Source organism: Alternaria arbusti (assembly GCF_024043155.1).
Source record: "Alternaria arbusti strain BMP 1465 chromosome Unknown scaffold_2, whole genome shotgun sequence".
NCBI lineage: Eukaryota > Fungi > Ascomycota > Dothideomycetes > Pleosporales > Pleosporaceae > Alternaria > Alternaria arbusti.
In genome coordinates this window covers 142,602-168,528 of record NW_026249942.1, presented here as the reverse complement: position 1 = coordinate 168,528, position 25,927 = coordinate 142,602, and the positions used below count along the sequence as shown (strand labels likewise).

At 53.1% G+C, this 25,927-nt stretch overlaps 9 protein-coding genes across 9 annotated transcripts; 5 read left to right on the top strand and 4 right to left on the bottom strand.

The window, feature by feature from the left end:
• Positions 1-2,821: 2,821 nt before the first annotated feature.
• J4E86_001584 (uncharacterized protein) lies at positions 2,822-3,541 on the bottom strand (the record flags this gene model as incomplete). The annotated part of the gene is made up of 2 exons (XM_051442151.1): positions 2,822-3,406; positions 3,461-3,541. The coding sequence occupies 2 exons, from the start codon at positions 3,539-3,541 to the stop codon at positions 2,822-2,824; spliced, it is 666 nt and encodes a 221-aa protein (XP_051305739.1).
• A 1,800-nt stretch (positions 3,542-5,341) lies between these two features.
• Positions 5,342-8,197, top strand: J4E86_001583 (uncharacterized protein; the record flags this gene model as incomplete). The annotated part of the gene is made up of 4 exons (XM_051442150.1): positions 5,342-5,371; positions 5,425-5,968; positions 6,015-6,102; positions 6,154-8,197. The coding sequence occupies 4 exons, from the start codon at positions 5,342-5,344 to the stop codon at positions 8,195-8,197; spliced, it is 2,706 nt and encodes a 901-aa protein (XP_051305738.1).
• An 811-nt stretch (positions 8,198-9,008) lies between these two features.
• On the bottom strand, positions 9,009-9,962 carry J4E86_001582 (uncharacterized protein; the record flags this gene model as incomplete). The annotated part of the gene is made up of 2 exons (XM_051442149.1): positions 9,009-9,479; positions 9,534-9,962. The coding sequence occupies 2 exons, from the start codon at positions 9,960-9,962 to the stop codon at positions 9,009-9,011; spliced, it is 900 nt and encodes a 299-aa protein (XP_051305737.1).
• A 1,021-nt stretch (positions 9,963-10,983) lies between these two features.
• J4E86_001581 (uncharacterized protein) lies at positions 10,984-12,478 on the top strand (the record flags this gene model as incomplete). The annotated part of the gene is made up of 3 exons (XM_051442148.1): positions 10,984-11,173; positions 11,221-11,889; positions 11,940-12,478. The coding sequence occupies 3 exons, from the start codon at positions 10,984-10,986 to the stop codon at positions 12,476-12,478; spliced, it is 1,398 nt and encodes a 465-aa protein (XP_051305736.1).
• A 1,062-nt stretch (positions 12,479-13,540) lies between these two features.
• Positions 13,541-13,892, top strand: J4E86_001580 (uncharacterized protein; the record flags this gene model as incomplete). The annotated part of the gene is made up of 2 exons (XM_051442147.1): positions 13,541-13,594; positions 13,674-13,892. The coding sequence occupies 2 exons, from the start codon at positions 13,541-13,543 to the stop codon at positions 13,890-13,892; spliced, it is 273 nt and encodes a 90-aa protein (XP_051305735.1).
• Positions 13,893-14,598: 706 nt separating this feature from the next.
• On the bottom strand, positions 14,599-15,807 carry J4E86_001579 (uncharacterized protein; the record flags this gene model as incomplete). Its single annotated transcript, XM_051442146.1, has 2 exons — positions 14,599-15,363; positions 15,448-15,807. The coding sequence occupies 2 exons, from the start codon at positions 15,805-15,807 to the stop codon at positions 14,599-14,601; spliced, it is 1,125 nt and encodes a 374-aa protein (XP_051305734.1).
• Positions 15,808-17,445: 1,638 nt separating this feature from the next.
• J4E86_001578 (uncharacterized protein) lies at positions 17,446-17,693 on the bottom strand (the record flags this gene model as incomplete). The annotated part of the gene is given in 2 exon segments (XM_051442145.1): positions 17,446-17,466; positions 17,484-17,693. The coding sequence occupies 2 exon segments, from the start codon at positions 17,691-17,693 to the stop codon at positions 17,446-17,448; spliced, it is 231 nt and encodes a 76-aa protein (XP_051305733.1).
• Positions 17,694-21,245: 3,552 nt separating this feature from the next.
• J4E86_001577 (uncharacterized protein) lies at positions 21,246-22,880 on the top strand (the record flags this gene model as incomplete). Its single annotated transcript, XM_051442144.1, has 1 exon — positions 21,246-22,880. One exon carries the CDS (start codon positions 21,246-21,248, stop codon positions 22,878-22,880), a length of 1,635 nt encoding a protein of 544 aa, XP_051305732.1.
• Positions 22,881-24,463: 1,583 nt separating this feature from the next.
• CEL6B (1,4-beta-D-glucan cellobiohydrolase cel6b) lies at positions 24,464-25,636 on the top strand (the record flags this gene model as incomplete). Its single annotated transcript, XM_051442143.1, has 1 exon — positions 24,464-25,636. The coding sequence occupies one exon, from the start codon at positions 24,464-24,466 to the stop codon at positions 25,634-25,636; it is 1,173 nt and encodes a 390-aa protein (XP_051305731.1).
• Between the last annotated feature and the right edge of the window lie 291 nt (positions 25,637-25,927).

The window sequence follows — 25,927 nt, the reverse complement described above, 5'->3', positions numbered from 1 at the left end:
GCTTGCCCGCAGGTAAGGTCGGATTTCTTGTAGATCTTCTCGTAGGTTGTTAGTTGTGTAGGAGGTAGCGCAATCCCGCCTTTGCGAGTATGGTTGTGACTGGGCGAGATCTTTGGCGAGGTCTTGTCCTTGTGGGTTATAAGAGATATATGAGGCTGTGCCTAGCCCTGCTTGCTCGGTTGCTCGATCGAACGCAGTCTGGCAATTGTCAGCCAGATCTTGGATGATATCCGCGATCAAGCCGCGCTCTTCCGAGTTCGTGCGAGCGTGCCAATTGAGCTCGTGTGTGGATTGTGTAGCATGTGTAGATGGGCGTGTTGATGATGATATAGATCCTATGATGGAGAGCGCGGCGGGGCGTGCCCCTCGGTACTTCGATATGGACGGAGGAGGCGCCGCCATGATGTTCCCAGTCTCGAGAGTAAGCCTTAGGTATCAGTCCGGATATATTGGGTGCGTGCGCTGAAGCCCGATTTGTTGCTTGCAGCCGAACGTACGAGAGGTCCAAAGAAACGAGATGGTAACAATATGCAGAGATATACGGACATGAGCTATAGGGGTGAAGAGTAATATAGTCATAGACAACGTCGATTCTTTGCATGAACGTTGCATGAACAGTCCAAACAAGAAGCACATCTCAGTAGCACATCTAACAGACCAAGAAATATTCCGCAGTCGCATCCGTAGCACGACCATGAGGCGCAACGGTGCAGTCAGACGGCGATTACCTCTGGCGAATGCGACATGCTTCTCCCACACCACCCACAGCCATCAAAAGCATCGGCGCGCCAGCTTCAAAACCACCGATGTTCCACAACTTGGCTTTACGCCACAGAGCTTTTCGTGCGCGTCCGATGGCGTCTATTAATATGTACCGGGTAGACCCTGAGCTGTCAGAGGTGGGTAGCTTCGTTATGCTGCATGCGCGCACTGCAGCGACTCTCGTGTTGTGTGCAAGGTTATGCAAAGTCAGCGACATAAGCGACAATGAGGTCGGTGATTACGCTGGGGAGCCGAGCGGCGCTGCGAGGTCATTGAGTTCTGCCGAGACACATCAGGCAACATGTCAGAGGGCTGTGAGGATTTCTTTCCAAAGTGAAGATGATGCAGATGATGGAGCATGACGCGGAGTGACGTCTCAGGCACTCAGAAAAGCTGGTGGAGGATGTTGGCGACGAGAAGAGAACGGAAAAGCAAGTGGGCCTTGGCTCTAGCGTGACAGGATTGCTGACGTGCTCAGAATTACGCATCATGTGAATGGCATGTCTTCGCCTCGCCACTTGCTTGTCCCGTCACAACAAACCCAGTTATGCATTCGTTGCAAGAGGCCCTCGACTGAAAGTACAAAGATGTCGCGATTCGCATCTGCATCATTCTATAGTCATGAGAATTTGATAGCATCCCAATGTCAGCCGCCGGCCCGACATCGCAGCTCAACACATCGTCATGACCGCTCATCACATTTCGACCCCGCGCGACCCTCACATCGCCTAGTCAGCCCTGCACAACAGCAGCAGCCCCTACATTCAGGACGAAGGCGTTCTGGATGCGACACCTCAATGCGGGTGATCGCCATGATCCTCTCAGGGGGCCCACTCGAGGCAAGCAAGCCCTTCCCGCGGCGGATAGCACGCATAGCCATCTTGGAATGCAGGTACGGTTTCAAAGACTTCTAGCTTCGCTGGTCTTTTGTCAAATTGCGGGGTGCATTGTTGTTCAACAGGGGAAGAGTGGAGGCGACCGCAAAAGCAAACGGCGCCCCTGAACCAAGAATGGCAGGACGGATCTGCAAAAGCAAAGTCGCATGCCATACAAGCATGACCCTGAACAGGTCTGGGGCCTACATCAGTATGGAAACATGCGAAGTAGGTGATACAATGTCGGTGTAGGCTCCAGGCCTGTTCGGATTGTTCATACGCTGATGTGGTCGGGACGCCAAGCTATGTCGCAAAACGACCACAAGCCTTCATATCGCGGCTTGATGCTGGCGGTCGAAAGAGGGGTGGAGTTCAACCGTTGCTCATTGGGATGCAACAGGTATGTCACAATCAGCGGGCCGCGGGTCATGACTTAGAACCTGTGGTGGAGACGGCGGATCAGATACCAGAGCCTAGAGATCGACCCAACATGCGACAGGAAAGAAGACATTGCGAACTACGTCAACATTACTTCCACATTCGCCTGTGTTGATGTGCCGATACTGGTACTCTTGTTCCTCCTTGAGATGGTCTTTGGCCAACATGAAGTGATCTTGTGGGCTCGCGCTCGAATTTGAAGTCGTTTCGCGAGGGACTTTGGGTGTGTACGTTGGTGGGTTGGTAAGTCGATAACGGTGGTTCCAACATGAAGTAATGGTAATTAATCCTTGTTAAGGCGGGTACTTCGATCTGTGCAGTGTATTTGGCGTATCCGTATGAGATCAAAAAGCTGGACCAGTGTTTTTGGGTCGACGATTGTACTTGATGTCAACGTAGCTTTGAGGCTAAGGTAGAAGATCCGCCCTCGTGCAGCATACATCAACATGAAAACAGACAAAGCTAGCGACCTAGCGTTAAAGTAGGCTCCAGGGTGCTCAGGCTTTCCTCGAATGAGGTGTAACCACAAGGTACGCGACAGGGATCAAGTATGCAAGGCAAAGCTGGTTTTTAATGAGCGTGGGGTATATTGACTACAGATAACAAGAACTACGTGATGAATACAAGTAAAATCAGATAGAGAAAGAGCAGAAGTACAACCAAACCATCTCAAAGCCGCCCTCTTTCACCTCAAGAAAGCTTCCCAGGCCGAGATATCGCCAACGACGCCAGCCACATAGCTGAGCTCACAGCTCTGGGTTTTTAATGTCCCACGCTGTTGTAATCGCGTCATATTTCGCCACACAATCTTCAAGACATTCGATGAGGGGGACGTTGCAGTATGCAACCGTTCCGAGCGTACGCAGTTGCTCTCTGGTCATCCCAACATTTTCGAAAACTACACGGTTGTCCAAGGCGTTCAAGCGACGGCATACACCAGTGCAGAGGTTGAGCGAGTGGGTTCTGAGCACAGGTCTCTCGTTTTTGTCGGGAGCAGGCCATCCTAGCAACCTTGCGTCGGCCTCAACCATAGCGGTCTTGGCGCAGTCAGAAAGAGCGATGTTGCACTGTGAAAACCTGACCTCCTCAAGTGGCGTATCTCCAATCATGGATTGGCCGTTGATAGGGGTAGGGTCACTGCCCTTAGTCGCGATGCACTCTGACAGCTTCTGGAGGAGGGGGTACTCGCTGAACCGTTCCTGGGCCTTGAGCGGCACTACAGCAGTCACCATGAAGGTGTTCCCGGCCAAGATTTCGAGGGCTGTTTCTTCATCATCCATGGAGGAGCGTCGGACCGTCTTGACTGGGGAGACATCTGCAATAGCGGGCTCCTGGAGAATTCCAATTAGATTGGCCCGAATACATAGTGAGCGTGTAAGACATACCTGGAACGCCTTCGTGGGGATCAGCGCAGCGGTAGCAACAAGGCTACCGAAGGCCACCGCAAGGTAGCGAGAGTGAATCATCGCAAGTCACAAGCAAGTAGTGTTGTTGAGACTTCGATGAAGACGGTGGAGACCGTCGAAAGGGTTGAGGTAGTGGAGATGGTGGAGAGTGTTGAGATTGTTGAGTAGGTAGAAGATCGAATCAGGAGTGTGAGTTGCGATAATCACTCATCGTCCAACTGGACTCGGTTTATATACGTGCTGTTGTCCATACCCAAGAGTCCGATCCCGAGCCCTCGGAGTGCGTGGGCAGAGCGGATATGTACTGCTCATAGCCGTAAGAAAACCTCGGTTTGAACCGGTGAATCGCAGTACTGATAACCCTTCTGGCGTGTGCGCCAGCCATTCAGGTCAAGCACGGGATTGAATTCTTTTGGTCCGGGGCCAAAGACGTCTGACCCTGGATATTGTAATGGTAATCATCCACGGATAGGAGGCCTTGTCTGTTATCCGATGTCGATGAAAATCTGCGCCGCTGTCATTTATTGGATCATTCTCCCAGTTTTCGTTTGGATGACAGGTTGACCTGGATAGAGTAAGGTGCAGTACGTCAACGCAAAAGCAGGGGCATGACAGCTTGAAGCAGCTATGACAGTTACAGTACCGAGACGTTCAGCCGGCGAACTCGCACATTGACTAAAAGATTGATTTCATATCCTTATGGAGTCACATCAATCGTAAGATCACAGTGCCATCTTGAGTTACTGTGCTTCCCACTATTGCGGTCGTGGTGGGTCGCGCATTCAAGGGTTGCTAAAAAAAAGGTTGGAATAAACCCACGATAGTTTGACCGTGTAAAAGGGTCTGAGCTCTTTGGGTCCCCAATGTCCGAGGATCAGAGTTGTCCCTTTGACTCTCCATCATAGATACCACAGAACGAAGGACGTGGGTGAGCGATTGGTTCGGAATTTGACAAACAGGCTGCAGGGCGAGAAAGTGGGCGCAATGATACAGACCGGTGGTTCTAGATTGCGCAAGTACTTGTCATATTGCGGCAATCTAGCTACCTCGTTGATTGTGCACCCCGTATTTGTTGCATGCCTTGCAGTAATCAGTGTTACCAACATGCCTGCGGGGTAGATTTCGTCCTCATGTTCAGCGGTCATGATTTTGCTCACTCCAGCCATTGAGACTTTCCAGAAAGAATTCGTGTCCGAGAAGGGGACACGATCACCCAATGGCGATAGATCGTGGTAGTATCTTGTTACGCAAGATCAAGAATACCCTTCATTCGTAGTGTTGCCATGTGGGACGCTGGCGCGCCTTTTTGGTGGTGGAAGTTAGCATCCAATCTTAATCCTTTACAAGAGCGAAACCGAAGACACTCACTGTATTCTTTTCTACACTGATCAATTTGTGCTCTATTATCAGATCGCGTTCTTTCTGGACTTGCTATCCACCCACTAGGCTGTCATCATGCGGCTCTTCGCATGGACACATGCCGTCTTACACGTCTTCGATGTTGTCAATGCATCCGCATGCGTTGCTTGTTCGAATGAGACAAGGAAGGAACCCGTTTCGAACATAACTACACAGGATATCGGATTGAAGGGAGATTATTTCGACAACGAATGTGCCAGAAGTCCCTATTGTAAAACCACGGATGTTCCGGGTACCTACGACTGGAGCAACGACTGCCCAAACTTTCCCAGGATCACCGAACACCTATGGCAACAACATCGGCACGAGGACGCATTCTTCTTGAGAAAACGTCTCAAGGAGTATCAGCGTATGCAAAGGGCAAGGAAACTTGAGGGCGATGAGATCACTTTCCCTGCCTTTTTGGCGAAGCGATACGCTCCCAATCTACCACCAAGCAACATGCTCTGTGATGGTATGGGCATGTGTAGAGTAAGTAGTTCACATCCAGCTTGCATTCTAGCTCACTCTAACGTCATCAACAGTCTCCAAGCTGCAAGGACATTAGCACGAGGCACACTCCCGCTGAACAACGAGCAGTCATGTTGTTCTTCGAGTTCGTCTCTGGTCTCGACCATTCCTTTCACATCACCAGCGAAGCTCTCCAGGATCATTACAGGCACATTCTCGAAGACATCGATGCCCTTACGAGGTGGTTCACATATGCAGACGAACAACAAGACGCCGCGGTCAAGAAGGATGAGAAGAAGAAGAAGGCACTAGCTGCTATGGAGTTGGCGTTCGGAATCATCACGGCAGTCTTTCAACTATTCACCACAGCCGCCAATATGGCGAACTACAGACCCGACGTAATCACCAATTGGGTAAAGAAAGTCTCTTTGTTCAACAGAACGGCTTCGAGGTGGCAGCGAACTTTGGAATCGACGGCCAAAAAGCTGCCAAAAGGATTCGCGAAAGTGTCGGGGTTCAAACATTGGGCAAGTCGGAGGACGCCGAAACCGAACGACGATGGTACACCTGGGGAGGCATATGGTCTGCTCATGCCCAAAACGATCGAGAACGCTCAGAGTAAGCTAGAGCTTCGAACGCAAAAGATTGAACTAACACTAAGCAGAGTTGTGGACCATCACCAGTGGGGGCTGGCTAGGTTCGCAAGCTTTGACCAAAGAGGTAGTCAAAAAGATTGACCACAAGAAGGATTTGTAAGTTGCGCGTGCTGTACCTTTGACAACGCAAGTGCTAACATCAAGAAGGAAAGGGTATGACAAAACCCTAGAAGCCGTACGCGCAGCACTCGCCGATATCGACAGCAACGCAGTCGAAGAAGCCCGAGATGGAATGGCAATCCTCGCGTCGGGCTACAGAAGTCGCAATGGCCACGATATCGTCGAACTCTTCGCCAAGGATTTCTTCTACGGCGCCAACGTCCACTTCCGATCCTATGTCGACTTCGTGATCGGAATGAAGTCTTACGCAACCATCATAAGCGCTTTGTGGAAAACCGAAGGCGTATATGTCGTCGCGAGCTGGGCTAAACCCGGCGGTGACTGCGACCAAGACGACCGTGGACCAGCCGAAAACAAGATCTGCCTCGAAGAACGCCCCGACAGGTCGTACTGGGTGTACGCAATGACGAACTGTAAGGACAAAAAGATGCGCAGTCCACCCGGATGGGAGTATCTCAACAGTGAAGAAGGCTTCCACGGCCTCTTCGCTAGCGACGTGGTCCGATCTGCTCTTTATAAAGACGAGGTCTACTGGCCGAACCGAAAGAAGGAGGAACACGACAGTAACTCCACAGGTTCAGCATCTTGCCCATCAGTCAACAACGATCAGATGCAGAATGTGACTGCCCCGGAACCGGTGAATTTGGATGGCCAGGGACCACCGGACACGAATATGACGAGTTCATCAGGCTCAAACTCTACCCACTTTCCAGGAGAGGTAGATTATCTGGATGACTACGGAAACGCCCCCGACGGCTTCGACATTGCAGTGTGTTACAGCTGGGACGGCGAAGCCATCTCTAGCACCGGCAGCACGGACAACCAGAACGCGCCTTGCCAATGCGATCCCATGAACCCCACATACAAGGCGTCGTGGGCTGCACCCACCAACTGGACAATGGCAGCGACCAAGCACTTCATCAAAGACAGCGGCTTATACAACTTCGACAACTTCGGCAAGAAGTGCCACGACTGCGAAAGGATGGACACTAGCTGGAAGGCATTGCTAGAAGTTGACGACGAGGAGAAACCACCGAAGCATATGAAGAAGGCCTGGTTTGGCGGCTGCGACCCTAACCATCACAAATCGCATCCGCTGGGACCGAAACAGCTTACTCAGCCTAAATCGAACTCGACCAACTCATCATCTGTACCGCCAGGTTGCGAACCAACGCAAGCGCCGACACCCACTCGAGAGCCCATCATGCAAGTTACCACCCAACTGCTTCACGAGGAGACACGCTATCCGAAGAATACGCCCAAGAACATAACGTCGCAAGGCGCATGCAACGGGCCATACTGCATCGTGGATGTCGTCTACGAGATCCAGGAGTCACACTTCAACTACACCATCGACTCCTCTGTCCGAAACGGCGAGCACGGCTGTGATCCCGGCGACAACAAGTGCATTGAGCAATCTGCCCATGACATATGCGATTTCATCGATGATGATGAAGATGATGAAGAAGCCAAGGCTAAGGAGGACGCGGAATGGGATCGAGAAGAGGTCGGTCCAGACGACGACGAGTACGAGGACTTCATCCAGGAGGACCCCAAAGGCAACGGCACAACCCCAGGTAACGACAAGACCCAAAACGACGGCACAACTCCCGGCGACAACGGCGTTCCAAACAACGGCACCTCCCCCGACAGCCAAGACAAGAAGAAACCCGACAACGAAGCCATGAAAGCCTTCAAAGCATGGCTCAAGATGCACGACAAACGACAATCATGTGTGTGCGGCGGAAACGGCAAGAACGGCCAACACGGCATCCATTGTTTCCCAGGACCTGTCGCCACGAGAACCACCACGATCAAGGGCCGCATGAGCCAGACAGCCAATCCGTTGAGTCCTTTAGCTGCTACACCCACTGGAGCCAGAGGTGGAAGTGCGGCTGCAAGTGGGACTGGCAATGTGGTGACCAACGTTGTCGCCACGAGTGATGTGTGGGTCGACGCGCGAGAAATATCTGTTGAGATGCCGAGTCTGGGGACGCCTACGGAGACGGCGATGTTTCTGACGGGTAGCTACGCTTCGATCGCTACGTATGGGGCGGGGGGTATGGACTGAGATCTTGCGGGTGCGGCGGGTGGAGCTCGGGGTTGACGGCTGCTGAACAGGCCGGGAGTCTACATCAACGTTGGGTCGCCTGCTTTGCACGTTTTCAGGTTGATGTAGGCTGCAGACTTGTTTGGGTTTTTCGTAGGTTGACGTCAACAGAGGGTTTTGATTACGGCGTTCTTCTTTCATCGGTACTCCATGGTTCTCTGTTAATGGGGAGAGCTTGGGTACAATGCTTTTCGCGCGGGTAGGAGTCTGGGATTGGGCCGGAGTACTGGGCTGGGACGGAGTCTGGGGCGTGTTTGCTGACTTACTCTTGATACTGATGTCTCGTCCATATCAATCGAGTTTGTCCTAAATTTGCTTTGACAACATGATGACCGTACACACTGTGATTTTTGGAAGGCGACCGAGTGAGAGCGTCGCAGTGCAGGGAGATGGAAGCGTTCCGCGCGAGGTAGCAATAAGATGAGGTGATGGTGTAGATAAAACTGATCATTATGCCATGCCATGCCATGCCATGCCATGCAATGCCATGCAATAGAAGTAATATGAAACGCCCCAGCACTTGGCGACGTCTGATCCAAACAACCGGAAAAAGAAGAAGAGATGAGACCTTTGACCAGCAAAAGGGTCGAATGCGAAGAACATTCGAACGGAAAAGAGTAGAGGGTATCATCGCTGCCGTGTATGCGCGAAATGGGGAAATGAAGAAGAAAACATTACCAAGAAAGATGTGAAGAAACTGCAAAACGCCAGAAATGCCGAGATTAACCAGACGCCGCCATACCCTCAGTCGTAAGAGCGAATTGAACGACGATCAGTCGTCCGTAGCATTCATCTTCCCCATCTCCAACCCCACCTCATCAGTCTTCATCCTCTCCCCATCGGGCCCCCTCCGTCCACCCCCCACAAACCCCCATAGCCCAATCGCCGCAACCCCCCAAGCAACAACCACAAAAGGAACCATGACCGCCCTTCCAGCAATCTCAATCCCGCATTGCATGCCATAGTCTTCCCTGACCATACCAGCACCTTCAACACCCGCGAGTTCGCAGGCCCAGGTTTCGAGATCAAAGGTACCGAAGTTGTAGCGGAAGAAGGCCGGTGATTGCTGGGTTGAGGGGGAGGCAGTGTCGTTCATGCGCGAGGCACGGAAGTTGACGAAGCCTTCGCGGAAGTGGGAGGTGTTTTTGTGGGTTACATAGATGGAGACGAGGGCGAAGAGGACGAGGATGGCGTTGGTGATGTGGAGGAACATTATGTTGCGACGGAAGGCGTATGATTGCGTCTGTGGATAGATTAGTTAGAAGTGGTCTTTCGTCTTGTGGGTGACTAGACATACCCTGTTGCCCTTTTTCCAATCTGTTGCGACGAATCCTAGGTGTGCGGCTGCGAGACATATGCTTACGGTACCGGCGATAATGGCTAGTTTTGCTGGTACTGCGTACAGCATCCGAGGTAGAGCGGCCATGATGATGGCTTCGCCGGGTTCGCCATTCCTTCCTGTCGTCTGGTATTCAAATCCGGTCATACGATTGTCCTCGACGAAGCTATAGGTTAATGCCTTGAGGGCAATGACCGGGACTGCGATGATGAGTAGTAAAGAGAGAGAGATGCTGTATAGCAGCCTCGCAATGCGGTGGTGCGGACATGAGCTGGTATTGAGCGGCTGGTTGAAAACTGGTGGATCATCCTCCTTGATCTGCTTGGTGTGGAAGAGCGATGTGACCTTGTCAGCTGCCGGTGGGAGGGTGAATTTGACTTTTGTCATCTTGGCGGTAATCCCGTTTCGACCCTTCACAGAAGAACGAAGTGGAGAAAGGTAAGTATGCTACGAGCGAGAGTATTGGGCGTTAATTGACTGATGTCAAGGAGACCGAAGATTAACATAACATCTGCTCACCGCCGAGACATTGGTCCCAAGAGACGCATGCTTGGATAGTCGCCCGTACCGCATCTATTCCTACCTCATGATGTCGGCTGAGAGAACATCGGCCTGTCAATGCTATCCTACCAGCATAGGGCTGCTTCGTGGCAGCTGTCAAGGATTCGCTTGAACGGTCCAGTACATTTCCGGCCTGTTGTAGATGAATCGCAATGCAACTGACAGGTGTCAAACGGTCGGTTCATCGTGTATTGGTCGTCATGATGTGTCGCGACGGGAAGTGTGTGAGATGCGCAACGCGCACGCTCCACCTACTGCACCGATGATGGTTCTCGCACGTCGCAATAACACCGGCTATTATGTGTTAGAGATATCGCTTGGGTATTCGCGTAGTTTTCATGGCGATTGAAGCGGGTGTTGACAATATATCAAAGTCGATAGAGGTTGATCTGTCCATGGGTCGCATGGAACACGCATGGAATACCCAGCACGCTGTGTCGATCCTCCGCATAACGATTTGCATCGAGAAGACGCGTCCTGTATCTATTATTGTCCACGAGTTCAGTAATTGTCAGGCTGATGAGACGGTACAAACTGTAGGCTATAGCGAGAGGGTCTATGGAGAGTTTCAGTCGAGGGCGACGCTGTGGCGAGCAGACTCTTGATGTTGCTAGAGATCGGTATGTTGTGCATTGTGCATTTTGCGCTGCGCGTACAGCATGTGAAAGCAGAGTGGGGAGTCAGCCGTAGATGCGGGTGGTGAAGAGAAGAGGGTGGCAGTGGTGAAGGATGGCGAGCGGCGGTGATGTCAGACCCTGGGCGCTAAATGTCGAGGAGTCGCGATCAGCCGTCGACGCGTCCACGAGACATTTCAACCGACAACAACAATTCCCCTCTACAACCCACCATGGCCTTCACAGCGCTCAACAATAAGCCATCGGCACCCATTGTACCCGTGCAAGCACCTGCAGCACCTGCATTATCTGCCCCTGCCCCTGCGCCGGCAGCAGCACCGACGCCCGTACCCCATCCACAAGAAATCGATGTCGCTTTCGCTAGCAATCACGAGCTGCGTAAGCGCGTGCACGCCGCGATAGGTATGCGACGCCATTCTCAAAGTTGACTTATGCTAACATGCCCCAAGACCAAAACCCTACCCAAAGCACACTTTTCCGCGACATTTCGACATACATCCTCAATCAAACCTCGCAGCCCGCTGCTGAGCCAGCGACAAAGAAGCGCAAGATCGAAGAGAGCGTTGCCCCGCAGAATGGCGCATCAACAACAGGAGGAGGCAGCCTTACGAGCACTTCGACGAAAGCATTCAAGACATACCCAGCTGTCAGCTTCTCGATACCACAGCGGAAGAAGTTTACCCTCGAGCTACTCGACAAGAAGGATGGTGGCATAAGAGCCATTGGCGCAAAAGGCAACGTCGAATTTTCCATCGCGTGGAAGGACGTCGACCAGGTCTTCTGCCTGCCTATACCCGAGAAGGCGAAGAAACAGCATCATTTCGTCATTATACCAGTGCACGGCGATGGAGTGGCCCCCGTGCCAGAAGAAATGAAGGGCTCACCGCCAGAGCCAATCTTGTGGACCTTCGAGGAGGCGACAGGGAAGAACATCGTTGAAGGTGAAGACCCAGGGCCAACACCCATGGCTGAGGCGATACACCATTGCTTGATTCAAGCCGGCACCGGAAAGGAGGTCATCTTCCCTGACGCTGATGAGTTCGCGAGCGCAGTACCAGAAAGCCACAGGAAGGGCGAGAAGGCATACCACGTCAAGGCGCACAGGGGAAGCAAAGAGGGTACGTTGCACGCAAACCTCACAAACTGAACCCCAGCTAACACAGTCTAGGCTACCTCTTCTTCACCTCCGTAGGCATCCTCTACGGCTTCAAAAAGCCCCTCGCCTTCTTCGACTTCGCCTCCATAGAAAGCATATCCTACACTAATGTCCTGCGCAACACCTTCAACATCGTCTTCACCACGCCCAACTCTGGCGACATCGAATTCAGCATGCTCGACCAAGCAGACTTCGCCGGCATAAACGAGTACGTCCAGAAACACAGTCTGCAAGATGCCAGTCTGGCTGCAGACCGACGCGCAAAGAAGCTCAATGTGAATAAGGTGGGTGGCAAGAAGGAGAACGGCGCAGCGGTCGAGGAGGCCGGTGGTGAGGAAGAGGAGAGCGAACTACAAAAGGCGGAGAGGGAGTTGCAAGACCAGGAGGATGACGAGGAAGAGGACGATGACTTTGATCCTGGGAGTGAGGGCGAGAGCGAAGGCTCAGGGTCCGACAGTGAAGATGAGGATGGTGAGGGTGGTGGGTATGAAGAGGGCGATACAGCGGAGGTCGAATACGACGAAGCGGACGATGACAAGATGGAAGACTAGGACTCATCCTTCAAGAGCGCCGTATTCAGAGTTATGGAAGTCGGTGTGGTACACTAACATTTTACTACTTCGTATACCCTTGCCAGTATTCCATTCCCTTCACAGTCGCGTGATCGAGATGCTGCACTCCGCCAAGAACAATACAACGACCTCTCATCGCACCCAAATGCACTACAGCTAAAATACTGTACCCTACACTCCACCTCGGTTTAACCAAACACTTCCCTCGCACGACCGGCACAATGACATTCCCTCAGCTCTCACACCTACCCATGGCAACGCACATGAAACACTTCAGACTATCCATAGCATTTACCCGGCCGCATGCGCAGACACAACCCGCGACACCGCCACGTCTACATCTCAGACGTCTCTGGTTCTCGAATTTGCTGAGTAGCCGGTGAGCATACTCATCCCGACCTAGGGAGAATGTAGTGCGTGCCACGTGGAAGACGAGAAGCGGTCACTGCCAGTAGTTGTATAACGTGGTTTACAGGGCGGAAACGAGCCTCTTGATCATGAACACGCGCATGAAGCGATAGCTAAGCAGCTAAGCACGAAGACGATGATTATGTTGACATGGCACGGAAGGCTACTGATACGAATTGGGAACGTGCTGGGACCCGAGGTCGTGCTGGTATACGTATATCGGGTTCTACGCGAGTATGCAAGAGTTTTGGATGGCAAGATGAGAGAGACTGGGGTGAGTTGGAGAGCTGAGACGCGCGTAAGGAAGCTCGAGTTTTTGGGAAAGAATGCCAGACGCATCGAGGCTGCGATATGGCAGTCGCGAGCCACCACAACGCGTGGCTCCGTCTTGAGGGCAAGGACGTCACGAACTTCACTTGTGGACTATCTCACCTCAGCTCAAACCATATCGAGCGACATATCTCTTCTCAACCCGACGCCCTTTGAGTTATCACTACACGGAACCTAGACAATCTACACTACACCTCCTCACGATAACCACCTACACAACGAACCACACACCTACACGCGCGCGCGCAACACCCCCAGACTCACACCAACCTACGACCCGCGCCGCCCCCAGTTTTGGTAGCAATGAGCATCCTCTTCCTAGCCTGCCTCCTAGCAATCTGTCTCCCAATCCTCTCGGTACAACTCCCCCGCCTATTCCCCCAACTCCACCTCCATCTCCCCCACTTCCTCCTTCCGCGCTCAGACATCCTTGCAGAAAACCGATCCCCGCTACACCAACGGCCACCATCCCTACGACGACGCCTACGACCGCGAAGGCCAGCCCCAACGCCGCGAAGTCAAGAACAACAAGGGGGAGGGCAAGCGACGGACGGTGCGGATAGTGGAGCCAGATCAGAAGAGGGACAGGAGGACGAGGGAGGGGAGACTGGAACGGGGTCAGAGGAGATCCATCGACAGCCGACGAAGGTATTGAAGGTGGAGGGAAGTGGGAAGGGGAAGGGGAGGGCGGATGGGAGGGAGACGGGGAGGAAGCCTTGGGATCCGCCGGTGAGGATGGGGATAGGACGGAGGGGATTCGGGATGGGAATGAGAGTGGGAATGGGGAGTGAGGGGTTTGATGTCCCGAGTACGCCGCCGAAGAAGACGGGGAGGGAGATGGAAGCGAAGGGTGTTGCGATTCGATTGTTTCCTCCGGATGGGGAGGGCGGGTATATGTACGACCAAGCGCCAAACAACGAGATACCCGGACCGAATCGCGAGACCACTCCCCGACCGACACACACGTCTACTCGCTCCCCGCAGGACGTTACCTACGACACCCCTTCAGACCACCCACCCCAACACAGGAAAAGCAAGCGCAAACCGAGCGCCATGTCCGCCCTCTGGACATGCATCGCCATCCTAGCCTTCCTCCTCTTCATCCTACTTTTCGCAATCCTAATCGCACACTGTCTAGCCTGGTTCCTCGTATACAAGACCGAAGCCAGATTAGGAGAAGCACGGCGCGGCATCATGCAAGGCGGAGAGATGAGGTTATGCTTATGCGCAGCATAAGTGTGGAGAATGAGATTCGCTATTGGTTGTAAATGAGGACTCGCACCCGCTATAAACGCTAGAATGGAGATGGAAACATATTGCTACCACGACGGACACACTGTCTGTCAGGTAAGAGACGAGTGCTAACAACACTCATGGCGTTCGCCGTTGGCAGCTGGTGCATGACCCGTTCTTTCTAACAACTCTTGTTCCTTCTGCGGAGACCGTGGTGGTGTGGACTTCTCGTCGTCCTTGCTCTCCAGCATCGAGTCGATGCCAAACTGGCCATTCTCATTGAGACCAGAATTAGTCCTGCGAATCGCATCCGCCATAGCATGAGCCGCAACGTTCGGCCTTTCGACCTGCCCAGCATGCTCCGGGTCCTCAGGCGGGTTAAACAACGCAGCCTCATGATCGTCAAAGTCCTGACCAGGGTTGACAGTCTCATACTCCACCAGCTTAACAATACGATACATGCCAAACGCCAGCAGCGTACCCATCAGCGGCCCAAACCAGTAAATGTAATGATACTCCGGGAAGTTGTGCGTAGCAACGCAGGGCCCGAAGCTCCTCGCAGGGTTCAGGCTGCCACCAGTGAAGAACACGCCGACCATTTCTGCGACGAAAAGGGCGAGGCCGATGCCGATCGGGGCCAGGAAGGTGGCTTTGTGCTTCTCGGCTGCGAGCATGAAGATGGTGAAGACGAGGAGAGAGGTAAGAAACATTTCGAGGAAGACGCCGCGGGCGGCGGAGACGCCTGCGCCGAGGGTGGTGGATACGTTGAGGGGGCCTGGGATGATGGCTTGGATTACGCCCGCGGCGGCCATGCCCGCGAGCATCTGGGAGACGAAGCAGAGGCATGCTCGGATTGTTGGGACGGCGCCGATGAGCCAGAGGCCGAGTGTTACCTGTGGGTGTTGTCAGTGTCGTTCACACCACGAGTTGGTTCTAGCAGGCTGGCTTACGGCAGGGTTAAATAGTCCTCCGCTCACTCTGAAGAATACCCAGACGTTCACCATCAAACTGAAGCCGAAGATCAGACTGATGTACAGCAGCACACTCGTATCTGGCGCCTGTGTAATACTGTTGTTGTCCTGTCCAGAGGTAACTCGGTTGCTGTATGTCGCCGCAGTGTTGGCTACACTCGTTCCTCCGAACGCAAAGAACAAGAACATGAACGTGCCAGCAAACTCTGCTGCAGCGGCAACGAGCTCATTGCGCCATTTGTTAGGCATAAAGCTCTTTGCCTTCTGAGGACGGTGGTGATGATGGGCATTGCTGTGAGGAGTGCCCTGAAGCCGCGAAACCGATTCCTTCTTGTGCAACGGTAAGATGTTCTTGAGTACTGCCATTTCGACAGCCTAGACTGTTGAACAAGGTGACAGACTCAGATAGTAAGTAAGTAGTACTGGTATACCAAAACAGCGAGCTATACGCTACGCAAAGACAAAAAAAGGATGCCCAAAAGGCTGACAAGACAGAGAAGACAAGAACTGGATCAAGAGAAAACCAAGGTTGTGTAGCCCGCCGGCGCTGAGAGTTAAATCGAAAACTCACTAAGAACCACCCAGCCTTTCCTAACAGACATTGACGTCCTTTCTACAAGCCCCGACGCCATAATAGTCGTGCGGCGCTCGGGCGGGGGCGTACTGACGTAGCCCGGGGGCCGTACTTGGGTTAACAAGTGAGACTGACGGTTCACCCGTGATGGCGTTTGATGGCGTTACGGGGCGTTCCAATAACGCAGCACGTACCGTCTCACATCTTTGCGATACTGCGCGAGGGCCACGATCACGGTGTTCAGCACGTTCAAGCCACACAGGTCGGCAATCAGTAATCCCTGCGTGAAACCCTTATCCCCGATCCATGGATTTTGGGGGGCAGCCCGCGGAGGGGGCATCGGTGCATGATGCGGCGGCCCCTGCAGTGTGAATGGCTGCGCGTTCGTGATGCTGTAGATCTGGCGGAGGGGAGGGGGAGTTCAGATCGCCGGCTAGAAGCGAGCGCTAGACTGTATGCGGGTGCAAGGGACTTGAGCTAGCAGGCATGATGTCATGGAAAACGTTAATTCTCCAGATCTTCATCCCTTTGGCAGTCTGTGGGTTATGGGGGGCTGAGGCCGCCATGCGCGTTCATCACAATTCCCATTCTCAACATGCAGAGGATCTACGACTTATCGAGGAGAGTGCTGTTCGCCTTGCGGCCCAGCTTTGTGATTGCTACCCCGTGAACACGATCGCAATGCGGGTACCAACGACCTCGCCTATCCGATGAACCCACAAACGGAAACGTCTTCCATCATGATCGCTTCGCACCGTGCGCAGATTTTCCCAGTCCAGTCGCTAATCACCCAGAAATATCCCCCTCGACGGAGAGGTCTCCACTAACTGCAAGCGGCCCCGGGGGGATGTTGAGACACGGAAACGGATTAGCCCCGTCCCCTGCGAACTTGTAATCGTGGAACGCTTCTGGAGCACCAGCGCGCGATGACGAGGGAAGGATCTGCACGGAATGGGGGGTGGCTAACGTCGATCGAGGGGAGCTGGGAGGGCAAGGCGGAGATGGGAGGGGGGCAGGTGAACCTTGGGATGGTATACAGAGTTTGGGGTATGTGGTCACATCGTAAAGGGATGCATTGATCGCATTGTATCGATCTGGACTGAGTTTATCGCTGAAATGGGTTTGCAGTCAGTTTGCGGCGGCTAACTTTACAGCTTTTTCAAGGTTGATACCTGTTCCTCAAGCAAGTATGGTGTTCCTCGGCTTCGAAAGTTTCTCCTCACTACCGACTTCAGGGTCTACTTCTCTTTGTTCAGAGTCGTTTGCGGCCACACGTGCTACACGTGCTTCGCGATCTTCTGCGACAGATTGCGACGCTTCCCGCTCGTTGTAGTCGAAGCTTCATTACTTCCACTGCGTTATCTGGTTGTTGGCGATCTTTTTGACTAACTTTCTCTCGGCCACCTGCACTCCGACCACCTGCATCTTCATCAACGCATCTCCGCCTCTGGCTGCATGTATGCCTTACCTCCTGCATGTTGCCGAAGAGCGTCGATTCATGATCTCCGACATGGCGCCGTCGTCCTGGCCGTCCAAAGTCTTTTAGATCCTCGTCTGTGTACTCGGCATCGTCGATTTCGAGACTATCCCAATCGCTCATTTCCTCCTCTTCAGGCTCTATTGAAGTTTCAGAGCCCTCGCCATCATCTGCAGGCATACCTTGTTCCGCTTGAAGCATTTTTTGACAACCGAGTTCGGGGCTGCGAGTCGGACTAGATTTTGTGCTTGTAGTTTTGCGACACAGGCCCTGCATGATTGCTACCGATGTGTTGCAATGTATCGGGGGTTAGAGGCAGCGGCTGGGAAGTTGTTCTTAGCAGTGTCGCTAGAATCCAAACAACGTATAATTATCAATATTTCGTACGCTGTGAAGTCCGCGAGGCAGCCATCATTGCTCTGTGAAGCAAGGAGACGAGACGTGGCTAAGCCACATAAATGATTTGTGTATGTACAAGCTTCACTTTGGCTCTAAGATCATCTCAGCACAATATCACAACGCTATGTCACCAGTGACGTGGATACTCCTCGTGGTTTATGCTATCAGCCTTTGAATACGAAGACAGTGTAATATGCGTCAATATATTGCAGGCGGAATCGTGCATCTTCAAAGACTGCCAACAATTCAAGTCCGTTCAACTGTTGTTATTGGTAGTTGAGCCAGAATCAAGATGAGTCTTACAACATGTGTTAGTCCACGCGTTCAAAACTCCCCATTTTCTTGTTTCGCGACAGCCGACGCGTGGATTGTCTTGGTATGTGAAATCAAAAGGTCATGCAAAGATTACTGCGGCATTGTGTCCAGTTGTGCTGACACTTTAGACCAGTGACGAATGAATACGACCTTTACATCTGCGGTTTATGTACCGGTCGCCATTTCTTCCGTATGCATCCCTCCTCATACGGCTAATTACGCAGTTCTAATACTTTCAAGGCTTGCTCCGCATGATCCCAGCCTGGTAGGTCTCCATACGTTCATCAGCTATCCTGGGTATCCTAGTCAACACCAAAACCAGAGAAACATCATCTGCCCTGATGAGGCAGTTTGTATATTGCGACAGCACTTAGATCGCGTTAATACCAAGATAATTCGGCGAAGAGCCATATTGTCCTACCGCATCATTGTGGAAAACCTTTCGCCTAATCGAAGTGTTGCTGATCAGATATGGAAATACGACGATGCTTAGGTGCAGTTGAAGGAGAAGATGATGCGCGGTCTAATGCGAAATGTGTCGAACAAAGGTAGCAAAATTGTCATCGGCGTTTGACAAGGTCCCCAATACACGCGGAAACGTTTGATAAGCCGCCTTCGGTCGCTCTAGAAGTGCCATAGATTGAGTTCTTATGTCTAACTGCACATCTCAACCGGTTCACTCTTCGTCATTCGATTTGCATACAACTGCGCAAAACCTGTATGCTCACATAACCATTGTAGCGGGCCACTTCCACTACATGGGCTGTCAAAGGTTCGCACATGAGACAGTGGGCTCTTTTCTGCAACTACTTGTCTTGCTGGTGATCACGTGGATTATATCCAACGAGGTCCTCCGATGCAGTGAGGTCGGCACAGGCGGATTAAAATCGACGTACAAATATTGCAGTGATCGAGATAGACGTTGAGTGCGTGACCCTGCGTTTTGGTACTCGGTATAGAAGCTCAGCGAGACTGCACGAAGTTACACGTCGTCCATCGTACCTAGGTACTTCGCATACGTCTAGGGCTGCTCCGGTAGAGTACCTAGGTAGCTAGAAGCCTGGTCTTGACGGGGACATTTATAGTTTACTTTAGAGAATTGGACATCAGAGTTATGGGAAAGACTTGATAAATGGCTGCGCTGTCGTGGTGTCGTACCCTGATGGAAGGCTTCGGAGGAGGCGGAACGAGATGGCAAGTGGGCCCTCGGCCCAAAGCGGAGGTCACTAAGCCAAGTAGGCATTAGTCATAATGACGTAACGCGAAAACCAGGTCGCGACGGGATCGCATCCCAACCTCGAAACCCCCTTTGCGTACGACGCATTCGCCGCAGCGTCCAATGACCATCGCCTCCATGCCGTAAGGCTCGAAAACTCCTCACGCCGTTCCTGATGGCACAGGCGTACTCCCTGCGGAGCTCCAGCATCCAGACCCCTCAGACGGACCCTAGGAGCGAACGTCGCGCGACCGATCCACCAACCTACCACGACCGAGGGCCAGCTAAGGTGGACCAGAACACCAGAAATAACGATCCACTTTCCGACATAATCCCGCTGTGGTACTTCTGCGTGTATGCGTCAGCGAACAACTGAACACAGCCCACATCTGACGACGCGCGCAAGATGTGAAGTCTACCTCTGGTTGCCTGAAGACCTGCCCAGGGACCTGCGTCGCTTCGAATCTTCTGCAATCCCGAGATAACCGGTATTCAAACATGCCACTCAGCACTAGGAGTACAGGAGAAGGGCTCCGATCACCATAGCGAAGTCTCCACCAATCTCTGCACGGCGGAATTTCGCCGACACTGGAGCTTTCGGATGTTATCATGTCAAAGTGACGAAAGGCCTCCACACTGCGCCGTGCTTTCCCAGATAGACAGCGTGTACTCGACTTGCAAATGATTTGTTTGGCCGGTTCCAGATGGAGACAACATCCGTCAGCCTTGACAGCTCCCGCTATGCAGTGGGCACTATGCAAGTGCCCAGCCTGGTTTACAGATATCGTCAGCTTTAAACTGGATCGCATCGAAAACTATCATGTTGACATGCCTGCCTTCCATACTGCTCGCCAATCCAACCTTTCGTCTCTAGTGTAGACCATACGGGCTGGCTACGAGCATGGTACGCGGCTTTCACGTGATATCCCAGGCTGGTCTGGCTGCCGACGTACCCCATGAATTCCAGGTCTGCAGATGTCTGGGGTAAGAAGCACCACATCGCTTATTTGCTCATCTTGCATATCAAACGACCGTAGCGGAACACTCGGCAACGGTTTGTTACTATGTTGGGAAACTCTGCTCTTTGTTGTTCACCGCCAAGGCTTATGCCAATAGTCTTGATTCTCTAGACGACGCCGACCTTACCGTCGGAACGCACTCCGCAACGCATCAAGCTCCGTCTTACTTTCGAAGAGCTCATTGTCTGCCATTTCAAGACCGGGAGGCTCACGCATAGCGATGCAGTTCATCTTGCTGACTTCCAATTTGCAGCGACATTTGTGACCAGTTTCAACGAGCAAAACCAACGATGCCTCTCGATGATATCCTTCTCGAGGTCCAGTTGTGAACATCGCATGGGGAAGAGCAACGTGTTCCTGTCGATCTTACCCCACAAAATCGGGTCTGGCGTGCGTCGAGAACCACAGTTCCCAGAACGTCTTTTGACTTCTGGCCAATGATCGCGGTTGGTGTTACTTGAAAGCGCGACATTTTTGAACGTTAACGCGGGCCACACGGCTACTACCAGGCAGCCGAAAGCCTCAAGCATTACAGGCTTGGATAGCAGTCTCCACAAATGCTTGTACAGGCATTCGTCTACTGATATCATCGTTCTCGAGATGACGATGAGAACCAGACGCGAGCCCTGCTAGAATCCCAACAACGTAAGCCGATGCCGCAACACTGGAAGTCGCTAGGAGTCTTTAGCAGTACCGGCTGTCATAGTCCCTGAGCCACAGGCCAGTATAAGAGGCACCCATTTCGAACGTGTTGGAGGGCATTCACGAATTCCACCTCATCCCACAGTCGCTCAGTTTTCCAATATGAGATACGCTTTCGCTCCCATCGCGTTCGGCCTCGGAGCCAACGCCCTTGTCGTTCGTCAGGCTACACAGTGCTTCAAGCTTGAGGCGTCGGGCGGCGCATCAGGTGTACTTGGCCAACTCGACGACGGCCAGAACCGTGTCGGTAACGGTGGTCTGCCTACCGGCTGCTACTGCCTGGACGGCAACGGTGGCTTCACTGATTCCAACGGACGTGGTTGCATCCTGACTCCTCCCACCACCCAGTTCCAGTGCGATGTTGGTGCCACTCCCACCAACGGCTTTGCGGTCGGTCCCAACGGTGGCGTTACATACAACGGCTCCGGCAAGTTCTACGCTTGCCCCGTCAATGACAACGGCGAGTACAACGTCTACACAACACCTGCCCCTGGACAAGAGAAGTGCGTCGAGATCTCTCTTGGCTCTGCTGGTTCTTGCGGAGCTGGCGCTACACAACCCGCTGGCTCTCAGCCTGCTGGCACACCTCCCGTAGCTACCGCGACTGGACCTGCCGGCACACCCCCTGTCGCTACCGCCACTGTACCTGCTGGTACACCTCCTGCTGGCACATACCCTGCTGGAACACCCCCCGCCGGCACACCTCCCGTCGCTACTGCTACTGTACCTGCTGGCACACCTCCTGCTGGTACACCACCCGCCGGTACACCTCCTGCTGGAAAGCCTTCTGGTATGCCTGGGAAGCCTTCTGATATGCCTGGAAAGCCTTCTGGTATGCCTGGAAAGCCCTCTGGTATGCCCGGAATGCCTTCTGGCATGCCCGAGTACCCCGGCCAACCTGGAAAGCCTCAGCAATCAGGCAAGCCGGGCTACCCCGCCATGTCCGAAGGCATGAAGCCCTCCCAACCCGCACCTGGTGTCCCTCAAGAGTCTGAGTGCGTTCCAAGCGTCGTCACCGTCACTGTAACTGCGCCTGCTGCTCCTCCCGCTGGAACCAACCCCGCCCCCTCTGAGACCAAGCCAGCCCCTCCCGCTGAGACGCACCCCGCTCCTCCTGCCGAGACTCATCCCGCTCCTCCCGCTGAGACTTATCCCGCTGCTTCCGCGACCATGCCCGCTCCTCCAGCAGGAAGCAAGCCCGCTGAAACACCAGAGAACCCCGACGACGACGTTAACAACGGCGGTGAGGGCTCATGCCCCCAGGACCTCAACGGTAACTACGAGTACCCCCACCTCATCGTACCTGTCGACTCCGAGCAGCCCGACAAGGCCTACGACACCTCCTACAACGGCATGGTCGATAGCCACACTTGCACCATCTTCAACTTCGACATCCCTGCCTCCATGGCTGGCAAGAAGTGCTCTGCCATGTTCATGCTTCCCAAGAAGGAGGATCTCGAGACCTCCGACTACACCATGTCTGGTCACGGAGAGTGCACCGTCAGCAAGCTCAAGGGCCCTGCCGATGCGATGACTACCTACAAGAACATGCCCGCCAAGGAGAAGGACGTCGCTCACATGGAGATGACTCCCGGCAACACCTACCCCGTCGAGACTGGTGACTGCGAGGCTGGCAAGACCGTTACCTACATGATCTGCGGTAGCGGTGACTTCTCCATGGATTACTTCCAGGACTACAACCCAAGCCCCCTTGGCATGTACGTCCGCGAGTGCTAGATTGTTAGCATTGGTGGCTGAGACCTTGTTTTGATAATGAATCATCATCAAGTGAGTCTAAAAGGTGTGTCGGATGTGAACACCGCCTACTTCTTCTTCATCGTCGCTGAGACGAGCCCTTCCTTTGTAATAACAACATGATACGATACGACGACATGGCACTCCTTATGAATAGTTTGTAGACTAGATTCGATTCAATGTACATTTTACTCCTAGACGTTGATCCTGCGGATGATGCTTCTTGTGGATGTTTGACTAGACACCATTTCTTTCGCCTCTCAACTGCTAGTAGCTCATCGATTTCGTGTAGGTGCGAAATCGAAATCACCGCAGCGAGTTGAAAGAACTAGGAGACGCCGTGAAGATTGCTTCAATCATTGCCAAGACGCTAACGGCAAAGCAATCAGCGTCCCGCCCAGCACCCGCGTCGCGTTCACTACGAAATGTTACGCGTCCGACTGCACCCCATCTCAACTCAACCGACGTGAGCGACTACGTGACTACTGCGTTCGCGAGATTTCCGACACGTTGTCCTTCGAAGAGCGGTCTGCTCGACTTCGACTGTCATGCAAGCCACACGCGTCGCACAGCACCAACATTTTCGTGCCTTTCCGCGCTCCATCCGCAAAATACGCCTTTAGCTAGATCCCGGGATATCTGGATGACGGTATGCAGTCAGGTAATAGACTATATCGTTGCAGCTGTCGTAACCCACTTCACGTGAAGTGCGCATCTATCAGAAAGGCAGGCCAACTGGATTCTCGACGTTTGTATGCCAGAGGGCCTTCAATCTGCGCGATCGTCCCCACCCCCGTAGCCACGCTCGCGACATCAGTTTCGACATCTCGCCTGTGTTGGAATTCCTGCATCGTGCGTGCAGCATCTACATCCAACTCAGCCTCAGGGTACAGCCGCTCACACTCGCGCTAGAAGACGCAACGAATCTTCTGTACAGTGTCTGCAGATGGCGAGCTGCAGTCCGAAATGACACAAGATTCCCACAGTACTCTATGCGCAATATACACAGCATTAGCTTGACCACCCCGTCCAATCTGCAGGGCGCTTTTCGGGATTGCAATATCACGAGCCGGATTGCGGGGTCGATGTTTCAACGAAGCTGGGGTAGAAGCCGGGTAAACAGCTCAGATATATTGACTACCCGCAGCACCCCCGGTAGACTCTACCTTGGCTAATTTACTGTTAACAGGACTACATACCAATCTAGGGGCAAACGACCGTTCCTTACATTCGCTAAAGAATGCGCACGGTACGCCATCGATGAAGCACTACAGCAATGCCGCCGTGGCGCTTTGTATGCGAGATGTCAGTGCTTTTACACCAAGGACTTGGACCGTCTTGAGTGCTGTTAGAATGTACAACGGGCCGACGGTACCGTTGACCAAGTCTAAAGACAGTCACGCGAACGTAAGGGCAAGCCTGTACCAAGCCTGCTGAAAGAGAAGCAAATGATTGGATGGGTCTTTTACGCGGCGCTCATTCTCATGGCATTCTATAAAAGCCCCAGGGAGTACACCGTACGATTCATCACCACCTCGAGTCAATCTCAAGCCTCTCGTTTCATCATGGTGCAACTCACACAGTTCGTTTTGGCAACTGCCGCCCTCGCTGGGGCAGCGTCCGCAGCTCCTAAGCCACCCCCAGGCCCCAACGTCAACCCTTGGACTGGCAAAGACCGCTATGTTGTTCAGAGCTACGGCAAGAAGCTCGACCAGACTATTGCAGCCTTCACGGCCCAGAATGACACTCTCAATGCGGCACGCACTCGCACAGTCGCCCAGAAGATCTCGACTTTCACTTGGGTCACCACACGTGATGGTCTCAGCCTCATTCCTCAAGCCATCAAGGAGGCTCGTCAGCAAAAGAAGGGCCCAAAGAAGATGATCGTCGGACTAGTTCTGTACAATCTTCCCGACCGTGATTGCTCTGCCGGCGAGTCTGCCGGTGAGCTCAGCTCCGCCAACAACGGTCTCCAGATATACAAGAAGGAATTTGTCGACAAGTACGCCAAGCTTGTTTCTGAGGCTAGGGATCTCGACTTCGCCATCGTTCTCGAGCCCGACAGTCTGGGCAACGCCGTCACTAACCAGGGCGTTCCTTTCTGCGCAAACGCCACTCCAATCTACGAGGAGGGTATTGCGTACGCGATCTCCAAGTTGCAGTTCCCCAACGTACATCTGTACATTGACGCTGCGCACGGCGGCTGGCTCGGTTGGGCGGATAATTTGAAGCCAACTGCTGAGGTCTTCGGCAGGGTTCTTGCAATGGCGAAGAAGCTCAACCCCATGGCTAAGATCCGGGGTTTCTCCACCAACGTATCTAACTACAACTCCTTCCAAGCCAAGGTCCGCGAGAACTACACCGAGTACTCACCATCTTGGGACGAGAGCCACTACGCCACATCGCTCGCTCCCTACCTCGAGGCTGAGGGTCTGCCATCCCACTTCATCATTGACCAGGGTCGCGTCGCTCTTCCCGGTGCTCGTGAGGAGTGGGGTGAGTGGTGCAACGTTGAACCTGCCGGATTCGGTCCTCTGCCTGGCTCGAAGCAGAACAACACCAACGTCGACTCTCTTGTCTGGATCAAGCCTGGTGGCGAGAGTGACGGAAAGTGCGGTCTTACTGGCGCACCGGCTGCTGGTGCTTGGTTTGACGAGTACGTGCAGATGCTGGTCAAGAACGCTGACCCGCCTCTGGCGCCAACCTACATGAAGAAGCCTCATGGTCCCAAGGCCTAAATTGGGTGGAGCTGACCGAGTGTAAAGTACGCGGTTTCTGTTTAATGTACATATTGGATCGAATATTCAAAAACGTTATAAGACAAATTTCTTCTAAAATCCTCGCTGATCTTACTGATGAATCAAGTCTTACTTTCAAAATATAGTGACTAACAACCTACCCACTTACCTGTGAAGGCCATGGTAGAGCCTCAAGCGTAGGACTAATAGCCAGGTGAGAGACACAGGTGAGAGACGAGGATGCTCTGAACCAACACGTGACTCCATACTCGATTGTTGACCGTGGCATAC